Here is a 10,765-nt window from a genome sequence, read left to right on the forward strand (position 1 = left end):
AAGCTTGCTCCATCATCTTCCATTAAGCAGAAAATTTCCCACAACCTCTGTCTGTGGCTTTTTGCCATGCATAATGCATTCCACTCTTAATGTACCTTTGATGTAGCACCTCTTGTTCAAAAGCAGGAACTTTATAAATGCAAGCAACCCCGTTATGTAAACAATACGGCATTAGATCCTCTCTTGAATTATTGTTTTAGCTCAAGCCAAGGCCGTGTATGTGTACTTCACGTCCGAAGGCCTTTATAGTCGGACAAAAGTTGTCTGTCCTCATCTACTGCCTGCTCCAGGGTCTTTTAGTAAAGTTTGTCATACTTGTATATCTTAACCTTGGCTTTTGGAGCTCAACTAAAATCAGTAGGAGACGTAAACAGAAGATTCCACTTTTAATAGGTTTTACAGCCTATTAGCCATGCTGGCTGTGATAGAGGAACCTTTGAATGCTTGACCTTATCTTCTGTGAAAATTAAATGTTTTAAACAAGCTCAGCCAATAAGGCTTTGATTTTAGTGGGCCAGACTGGGAGTGAGTGAAAGGTACAGTACATCTGATAAACCAAATTCACATTTTTCTTCACTTCTTGCGTGTTTGATGTGGTTAAGTACTTTAGATGGGGTCAACTTTCACCGGTTACAGCAAAACCACATAAATTTTGCTCATCAGCTGCAGCAGCAGCTTGTTTATAGGGAGCTGGCAAAATAAATTGTGTCGAACGCTAAATCTAGAGGAGGACTGGGACGTAGCTTATTAATGACTCATCCAGCAAACATAAAATCATTATCTCAGTGCAAATCATCAGCTAGTCTCTCCATCCATGTTACATCAGCATGATTACGTTGGCCAAAAACATCTGAACAGACAGCGGTGCTGTGCTAGCTTTACACTGATTGAGTGGTGCTGACTAACACAGCAGGGGTGAAAGCTCAAGCCACAGCAACAAGTAGATAAGTTAGTCAGTATGTGAATAAATGCCATTAACACTGCAATCATTCTGCAAGCACATTCACACACCACAGAAAATAATATGTGGTGACCTTTAAAAAAAACTGTAGAGCGAAGTTTTAGGCTAAAATGCCAAAATTTAAGTCACTAAAAGTGGAGAATGAGCTTCTTGGATGGTCTGCAATTAGGTAATTGCATTAGAAATGCCCCAAAGGGCATCAACATCACAATAACGGTTGAGAGAGTCAGTGACTCGAATTAGCAGAGGTGACGCCAGCAGGCAGCTGCTGGCTACAGCCACAGTCTGTTCAGAAATAAAGCTTCATTTCTTTCTTTCATGCTATTGTGGTTGTTGCTTTTTTAATGTTTGTATTTTATGACAGAGCATTGACTTTAAGTACACTTAAAATGTGCATCATCTTTTTTTGGCTGCTCCCTTTAGTGGTTGCCATAGCGGATCATCTGTCTCAATCTCATCAGATCTCACCCATTTGAAGGGGGAAGTTTAGTCAGTTTAGATCAGTTTAAACTGCACTTGTCTTAACTGATTATAGTGTTGGGTAGAAATTAGCAAACTTTATAAAGTCAACACTTCACAATGTCACCATTTGAGTACAATACATTTCATTTGTCCCCTGTTCCTTTTTACCCAACAGGTAAAAATGTTACATGCTGGAGATGGTAAGTAGATGAACATCTCTTTGGGAATTAAGAAATGTAAAAATTTGGTGCTTTGCTTTTCATTGTCTTTTTAATCAAAGAAAGTGATAAATTCAGTAAATCAACCCTGAAAAATAGTTTAAATTCATAAAGAATTTGTATGTATAAATGTAGAGTGAGGTATTGCTGTCATCCATCTGCCTGCTTCACTTAACACTCACATGGTATTCTGTCCAAAACCTTTTAATGTGTGCGTGCACACTTTTCTGGCACCTACCAACTATCAGTCAACAGCTGCGCTACTAATTCTGCTTTTACTTAATTGCATCAGTCCATACTGGTTAGATTTCATTTCTTTAATTCTGGGACTTCTTCCAGCTTCTCTTTCTTTACTTGCAATGGATTGTGAATGGATGCCATCCTATAGAAAAGAATAACGTTATTTAGTCAGGACATGACAGCTTATCCAAAGCACAGGTGTAATAACTGATGCACTACACCTTATACTGTAAATTCTGGTTAATTATTGCTCCATCATGTTCAGCATGCTCAAGTTACACATTACATGTCTATTAATAACTAATTATTTTGTCCTTAGAAGTGGTCAGTGATGTTGCACAGAATGGAGAAAACAATTCAACTGGATCAGGTGGGCATAGGACATTCACCTCAACAGAATATCATCCAGAAACATCCAGGCTTTTATTAAAATCTCCGTCATCATCCTGAGCCTGATAAAATCTTATCCTTTCTCTGTCCTTCCTCTTGTTAATTCTTATCTAATCACCAGCTTGTGCTGACCCTGTTTATCTCACCTCAAAGACCACGTAATTCCCTGCAGATGTGCTTGTCTATATGAGTTGTATACACTGATAGAAATTTGCATTATAAAGGACAGAGTGGCACACGCGTACCTATGCTGTACTGGAAGATCATATATTCTGTTATGAATAATTACACATGTTGGATAAGGGTTTGAATTTAAATATATGCTAAAAGAAACCTAAGTACATAACTTGCATTTTTATAGTTCAGCAGGTTCATGGACATGTCCGTTGGGATGCTACTCAAGCTGTTAAAGTAGACAAAAGAGTTGGTGAAATGTAATCAACCCATCCATTTATATTGAAATCATCCAGTGCCTAAAACTTTCTTGTCCAGACTGCAGAATTTAAATGGCTTCAAAAACATTAGTTGGCATACGTATCTAGTTTAAGTCCAGTCCTTTTTCCATTCTCGTGTCTCCAACTCTTTATAAAGCTAGTACTTCTTTACCTCATGGCCGAGCCTAAAAGGTTTAGCATATATTTATTTTTTTACTATTTGATATATACACTATTTCAACATCAGCTAAAAAATATATCTATATTATTATTATTTTTCTTTTTTAATGTATTTTTAGCTGATGTTGAAATGGTCAATATGTTCTGCTTCATTCAAATGGATACCTCTCTTCATTAGTATGCACTTCATGGAGCAGGTCAATAATTTTTCCATCTAATGGATCATTCATGGATAGAAAACCGTTTGGTTAAATGTTGCACATGAATTGGCTGCACTGAGCTAATGATGTAAAAAGCAACCTCTAACTGTATTGAAAAGCTGCTTCTACACCAGCCATTATGAATGTTTATAATCAATGTAAAAGGTTCAGTTCAATACTGATGAATGAAGAACATTTTTTAACGAATTTTGTTGACCTTTATTGATATGTATTTGTTGGTTTCTTCAGAAAAAAGTGAAAGTGATACGGAGGTATACCAAGAAGCACTACTGGATGAAAATGGAGTCATTGTAACCAATGGTGTGGAAAACACTGAAGTTAGTGCTTCAGATGAAAATAATCAGTCACTCACTAATGGGCCAACCAGTGATGTTAGTGTGGAGATGGGAAAGAATTTGGATGTTTCTGAGGAAGATCCAGTCAAGGTTCCAAATACCAATGTTAAAGAAGAGGAGGAAGAAGAAGGGACTCTGGTGATGAGAGCAGAATGCATCTTCATCACAGATGATGGGGATGATGTTTCTGGAGAGGTTGTGCCGCAGGCAGATCAACAGGAGTCCGTGCAGTCAGACCAGATCCTTCTGCCAAATCCAGAAGCAGAAGCCAGCAAAGAGGGAGGGGAGGCTGCAGAGGAGGATGTACAAACAGAAACTTTTACAGAGCCAGAGAGTGAGCCATTGGGAGACATAGATGATAGCATAAAGGCAAATCCAGGTGAAGATGAAGATAGAGATGTAAAAACTGAGGGCCAGGACAACGAATTGAAAGATCCAGCCTGTGTGCAGTCGCAGTCCCTAATCAGTCCTCCAGAGAGCACTGTGGTGGCTTTGTTGCCTGTCTATACTGAGGCACAACCTTCTAATCTTAGTCCCAATCTACAGGTTCAAGCTGAAGAATCAGCAGCAGTACCAGAGGAAACTGAGGCAGCATCAAAAGCACAAGAGGCTACCTGTCTTACTGATCAGTTCCAGGAGGTGCCTCTGGCTGATGCCCAAGAAAACCAAAGAACAGAGGCAGGGTCTGGGGAACAGGAACCCCTTCTGTTGAACGCCAAAGCCCCCAGCACCATGGTAGAGCCAGCAGGCGCTGACAGCCCAGCCAATGCTGGGGCACCGAGCCCAAACGCAGCTAGCCAAGGAGAGTCAACCAAGCCCAAAAAATGCGACTGCTGCTCTGTCATGTAAATGCCCTCTGTGTACATGCATTTACTCTCAACCTCTTCACTCTGCCAGTATCCTTCAGCCTGTGCATTGGCTGCTCAGTTCATAACAATTACTTCCCTCATCTCTTTGTTTTGTGCATCCATCCATTTTTTTTAATAAGAATGCCTGGAAGCTGCTTCCCTTTCCTCCACTGTCCACTGCCAACATTCCTAGTATTCCTCTTGAAATTTCCTCATCCCCAGTCTCAAGCTTTGATGCTGCAACAGGAAGTGTGCTCGCTCCAACATGAGGAGAGGAATCACATGGACTGAACTAGTTTTAAAGTGGAACTACAGTTTTAAAAAGAAAAACCACACAGTTTTTTTTTGGGCCACACTGTTTTGAGTTTGATAAAATTCTCTTGAGAGAACAAAAATGATTTCATGTATTTTACATTATTTGCTGAAGTCATTTTGTAGTTTTAAAAATCTGAGTTGTAACTGGAAAATTGCAATGTTATGGAAAGGTTCATAAATTTCTGGAGATATTCTGTTTTACTGACTTGAAGCTGGACTGTTATCGCTTTAGGCTTTTTAATAAATGTTTTTAATCCCACTACAGTAGCCTAAACAGGTTTAACCAACTGACTATTTGGTTAAATTGTGTCATTTATAAACAGTGTGCTCCATTGATAGTTAAAAAAATATTACCTAAAAGTATGATACATATGGGTTTTTTTAAAAAAAATTCTTAACATGGAAGGCCTGGAATTCCTGAGATGACTCTGTTACAAATGTACATACTGTATACAGAAAGCGTGTATAATTTTTTTTTTTTTTTTTGAAATGATTTAATGATTAAACTGTCATTTGCAATACTCTTCTTAACATAACTTGGTCTGCATTCAGAGTGTTTGTTCTTCAAATACTGGATTTATCCCAAAACATCATCCATGCTTCATGCAAAAGAAATGCAAAAACGGCTGTATTACATTTTTTCTCTGTTCATGGTTTTTTACCTAGTTATATAGACACCACTAGGAAACAGAATTTAAGATTCAGATTGAGAAATCCCACGACACAAAACTTAACTTTGCATGTATTACTACATGCAGTTTACTTTTAGATTGTATTTATTGGTTTTTATTTTGGACATACTGCTTAGAAAAAGATATGTTAAAGCATTGAAAGGTGAATCATGAGTGCACACTGGACCAGTCTTCCAAATGTATGCACATGAAGCTTTTTATTATGAAAGAAATAAGGGAACTAGTCATCACCTTTTGGCAGTAGCTGGTGTTCCCTTCAACATGTCTCACTGCATGTGCTTCTCCCAGGTCTTGGGATAGTCCCATGGATAACAGCAGGGTCTTCTTATTGACCAGACTAAAGCTGGAGTCTTTGGAGAAAGGACTGCAGCATGTCCTCGAACTGAAAAGAAGTCCTGCTGAGCTGAGAGCTCCCAGAATCTCTGCTCCATCTGACAACAAAGACATTTCAAAAAGTTATTGCATGGGGATCCTGTACCTCTCTAAACTAGGTTGAAACATCACTGTGCAGATTGGCTGTGCATGGATATATTTGTCCAAGCTATAAATTACATATTTACAAATTTGCTATTATAGCCAACCCTTTCTTTCAACACCAAGATTAAGTCTACTGACCTACACGCTTATTTCTTTCAATTTAAGATTTCTTTCATTTATTATTGTAGCATTTCTTTATCATGTATGGTCATTTTATACAGAGATATTTCAGTGATTAAATGTGCAGTTTAAAGTCTTCACACTGGCAGAAGGCAAAGTTTCACTGGTCCGGCCCACACATCCATGTCACACCTAGGACAGGTTACTAGTCTGTTGCAGAGCTAACAAAGAGAGACAGACAATAAATTTCCACCTACAGCCAATTTGGAATTATTGGTTGAGCTAATATGCACATGTCTGGACTTCAGAAAGAAGACAGAGTGCCTCAGAGAGCCCACTTAGGCACACGGAGAACATATGACCTCCAGACAGACATGAGCCAGCCAACTGCAGCATTCAAACCCAGGAAATTCCTGCCGGGAGGTAACAGTGCTAGTCACTGCTGTTGTGCATAGCATTGCAAAACAGGCAGATATTCCTCCATCGCCATCACTCTTTCCTTTCAATAACAGACTTAACGAGACTTAATGAGATATTGCCCAAACGGTGTTATTACTTGGCTTAACTCTGGTTAAGAATGCCTTAAAAAGCAAAGTTGTTCAGTTACTTGGTGCAAACCACAAGTTGTCTTCTCATCTCAAGAGCTCAGTGTTAGATTTGGTAATATGTAGGGGAGCATCTGAGAAAGAACTTCTCATTTATGATTTAATAGCCTGAAACCTGAACAATTAAAAAACTTGCACACAATATATTGGAACAGCCTGTATCGTGTTAACATTATTACTAGATTTTCATATTTAAGATTTTCTCTCTATGGGGAGAGCAGATGATGAATTTTACGCTTAAAGCAGCCACGCTGGCAAAGGTACTTAAACCAACCCAAAAGCTTTCAAACGTCTCTGCTAAATAAAGCAAAAGTGAGGTTTTAATATTTTTCCATTTCTTCTCAATTTAAAACAGATTTATCACAACTGATAAAATGAAGAGTGCATACAACTTGAGGTCATTGACCATTTGTTACTCAAATATTGCATTAGACTGAATGTTGAGTTTACCAAACGTGGTGTAAACAACACACAATCCTTTCACCCATCCTGGAATTTCCAGCACTAAAAAACTGAGAATGTGAAAGAATTGAACTAGAAGGAAAACCTCTTTACCAGACACATTTTCAGTGAGACCCCACGGTGCGACGGACATCATGTTTGCGATACTTCTCACACTTCTCTGTTTGGTGTCTGTGAGCCGTTCAGCTCCTGTGGCCTGTGAAAAGTTGGTCAAGCCTTTGGAACAGTTTGATATTCACAATGTGACAGGAAGGTGGTCTTTAGTCGCTGTCAGTCTGAAATTTGATTCCATTGCCAGAAGAAGAGCCAGTGTAGTTGTTGATATCCGCAACTCCTCGTACATCACAGCTGAACGAGTTGCTGGCAGATGCCAGTATGAACTCCTTGACTTTACTTTGGAAGGCCACGTCTTAACCATGACGGCGAGAAATGTCAACCTCACTGGAACTTTGTTTTATACATCCTGTGCAGACTGTATGGTGCTCACCATGCACATCAAGTCCCCCACTTACCGCGCAGTGGAGTTCTACGTGCTTAGCCGGAGGAGACAGCTGGAGCAGAAGGAGATGGAGGAGTTCAGTGCTCAAGTGCTGTGTCTCAGCATGCCTCCACCTATTGTGATGGATCCTAAAATGGAGCTTTGTCCTGTACAGACAACCAACCAACAAACTGACCAGAGAACGATAGAAGTCCCATAAAGGGAGCAAGGGGAAAGAAGAAGAAGGAGGCGAAGAAGACAGTTAACTTCAATGTGCCAAATGTCAGCGTATAGTGTGACAAAAAGAATAACAATTGATGATCATGTGTTGGAAGCTATAAAAACGAGTTCTAATTCTCCATTTTTTTAATCTGTGTTTTTTTTTTTATGTTTAAGGACCAACAACAGCTTGTTGAACCTGTTCTTGTTGGATGGTTTTATGAGTTTTATGTGATCCATTATATAGTGCATTTAATCATATCTTGCAAATGACATACTGCACATCAAAAAATGTCTATATTTTTGCTTGTAAATTACCATGCTAGACCAAGACTGTAAAATGATTTTTATTGTAAATTTATAACTTTAATCTCAGAAGTTCTCAGTCTTTTCTCTGCACATTACCCCACTATACCACTTCATCATTTTTAAATTACCTTGATAAGCCCTTTTACACAGAAGTAAATAGAAGCTCTCTGAAAAATGTATTCAAATACATAGTATACTGAGAGGTTAACCAAAGTATTTTGTTTAACCAAGAGCATCAGAATAGTAGCTTTAGCTAACGGTATTGCTCCATATCTTTGGGTGTACTAATGTTATATTACTAACCTACTGAAATTGCTAGTGCATCAAATATAGCACGCTAGTACATTTTCATATGCTGTTAATTAAATTCCTATGTTGCGTATTATGATGATACCTTTTTTCCCCTTGTCCTCGGGAAGAGCAAAGTGGGAAACTGTAGCATCATAATAAACCAAACTAAAGCAATTATGGGTTCACATGGAAGTATTCATAGTCTGCTTCAGTATTCCCAGTGTGCAAAGAAAGATAAAGTCTGTTTAGTTTTGTTGTGCAGTGGGAAATTGTGAAACTTGAGATTAATGACATCCAGTTTACCGTAACAAAAATGACTATCCACACACGGTTTCATGATATTTCATGTTCGTCATGTTGCATATTTGGTAAGCAGTAGGTCACACCTTTTAAAATGTGTGCTTGTCTTTAAGGTAGAATAAGAATGTGAAAATATTGTCACGGAGGAGCAGGGAGGACTCGGCGCAGACAGAAGTCTCAGAAAAACAGGTTTATTTACACACTCCAGGTGCACTATATACAGGTGAGGGAGAAGGGGGCCAGGGTTCCCAGGGGTGCAGAGCGGGGTCGGGAAAAGCGTCCAGAGTCTCCAAACCAAAACACGAGAAATCTGCATACAGAGAACAAGGGTTAGCACGGAACTTTTACGGACAGAGCTCAAAACTGGCTGAGGCTAAAGTAGCACTGACGAGCGTTATTCAATAGTCCAGCGGCGAGGTGCTCTCAGTCACTGCCTTAAGTAGCGGGAGCAAACAGGGTGAGGAGCCACAGGTGATTGCCTACAGGTGGTGGAGGCCGGGAGCTCACAATGAGCTCCGCCCAGGCAGCGAGCAGAGAGAGAGGAGAGAGAGAAAAGACAAAACATAACATGTAGCCACACAGGGCCAGCCGAGCAGGCACGGGGACCGTGACAAATATAGCTTTCAATCAGCATCAATTCATGACAAAAATTAGTTCACTGTTTGACTTTTTTTTTTCATTATTTTGTTGATGATAGAATAAAAGTGTATCCCTATTCAGTAACTGAATCTGATTTTGCTACAGTTCACAGAAATTTCTGCTATTTCAAAATCATAGAACCTGTTATTGCCAGTGTTGCATAACTGGAGGGTTCTGATCCAACTAAATAGTTGTACACAGTACAGAAGAGGGTAACTGGCTTCAGCACTATTTTATAGCAGTTTATATCATTTTAAAGAAATATATGTACGTCTATTTTGACGTTCTTATTCAGTAAACTTCTCTTATTTAGTTTGGAGCTTTTATATGCTGTGAACTGTTCTAACATAACATCCAGCTAATTGCAAAAATATGCCAAACTGAAAATATTTTTAGCCCTTCAGAAGCTACCTTAAATACCAATCGAAAATGAGTGCTGCAGCTTTCAGTAGCAGACTACATATTGTCAATAAATGCAGTCTGCTAAATACATTGAACCCTTTCATTTATATTTATATCATCCAGTGTCTAGAACTTTCTGTCCAGACTGCACAATTCACCAAGAGTTGTGTTCAACTCTTCAATCAGCCATTGCTTCTTTGCTTTGCGACGTAGCATAAAGGTTTAGAACATTTTATAATTCTTCTCTTTTTGTTTTGTTTATTATTTGCTGTTTTTGAAGTGGTTGATACATTTTGTTAAACAGCAGAATGAACTCATCCTAACCAATAGTAGGGAAAACCTTGCTCGAGGGCAGAATAATCAGTCAGTTGCTAACAGGTCAATGACACCCACTGTTCTTAGCATGAGGATGGAAATGGATTTGGGTTTTCCTGAGGCAGATCCTGCTCGGGTTTCAAATGACAATGTTAAAGAGTGGGAGGAAGAAAGGGGCACTCTGATGATGAGAGCAGACGATGATGGGCATGATGTTTATGGAGACGTTATATAGCAGGCAGATCAACCGGAGTCCACGCAGTCAGATTAAATCCTTCTGCTAAATCCAGAAGCAGGCGACGAGGGAGTGAGGAAAGGGGGGTAAGACTGTGTGGGAGAAAGTAAAAACAGAAACTTTTACAGAGAAGAGTGAGTCACTCACAGGCATAGATGGTAGCATTACGACAAATCAAGATGACGATTGAGAGATAAAAACTGAATCAGGACAGAAAATTGGAAGGCCCAGAGTGTCTGTTGTTTTTCGGTGTCTGTGCCTTTTGTTCCCTTCAGCATGTATCACTGCATGTGTCTCTACCAGCTCCTGGGATTGTCCCATGGATAACAGCAGGGTCCTTATGTGGATCAAACCAAAGTCAGAGGCTCTGGACTCGCCTGGAGTAAGGGAATGCAGCATGTCTTCTACGTGAAAATAACTCCTGCTGAGCTGAGAACTCCCAGGACGTCTGTCCTGCCTGACGACTGGATTTCAAAGGGCAATTACATATGGATCCTGCGCCAGCAGCTAGATAGTGGTCAACCTGCTGCTTTATACGAAAGCAGAGATTAGAAGCCCAGTTTCCAATGAAGATGGCTGTGAATAGTCATTTTTTTAATTAAACTGAATTTTTTTCC

The 10,765-nt window shown here is 39.5% G+C and overlaps 1 protein-coding gene and 1 long non-coding RNA gene across 7 annotated transcripts in view; one reads left to right on the top strand and one right to left on the bottom strand.

The window, feature by feature from the left end:
- The window catches only part of palm3 (paralemmin 3), a 28,764-nt gene extending 23,824 nt beyond the window's left edge, over positions 1 to 4,940 (top strand). For 4 of the 6 annotated variants that reach the window (XM_085354937.1, XM_085354938.1, XM_085354936.1 and 1 more), the window contains 3 exons: positions 1,599 to 1,623; positions 2,201 to 2,251; positions 3,335 to 4,940. In XM_085354937.1, the coding sequence (XP_085211063.1) occupies positions 1,599 to 1,623; positions 2,201 to 2,251; positions 3,335 to 4,290 (1,032 nt within the window). In that variant the 3' untranslated portion in view covers positions 4,291 to 4,940. The remainder of the gene's footprint in view (positions 1 to 1,598; positions 1,624 to 2,200; positions 2,252 to 3,334) is intronic. The other 2 variants (XM_085354934.1, XM_085354935.1) reach the window with 2 other exon arrangements.
- Positions 1,289 to 7,767, bottom strand: LOC146630730 (uncharacterized). The gene is made up of 3 exons (XR_014906239.1): positions 7,054 to 7,767; positions 5,528 to 5,727; positions 1,289 to 2,023 (listed from the first exon to the last, which is right to left on the bottom strand). It is a non-coding gene; the product is annotated as an uncharacterized LOC146630730 (long non-coding RNA).
- Between the last annotated feature and the right edge of the window lie 2,998 nt (positions 7,768 to 10,765).

The sequence above is a fragment of the Diplotaxodon limnothrissa genome, linkage group LG6, assembly GCF_057381915.1.
Source record: "Diplotaxodon limnothrissa isolate DT_005_m linkage group LG6, D_limnothrissa_male_GT1.1, whole genome shotgun sequence".
In the NCBI taxonomy this organism is placed as follows: Eukaryota; Metazoa; Chordata; class Actinopteri; order Cichliformes; family Cichlidae; genus Diplotaxodon; species Diplotaxodon limnothrissa.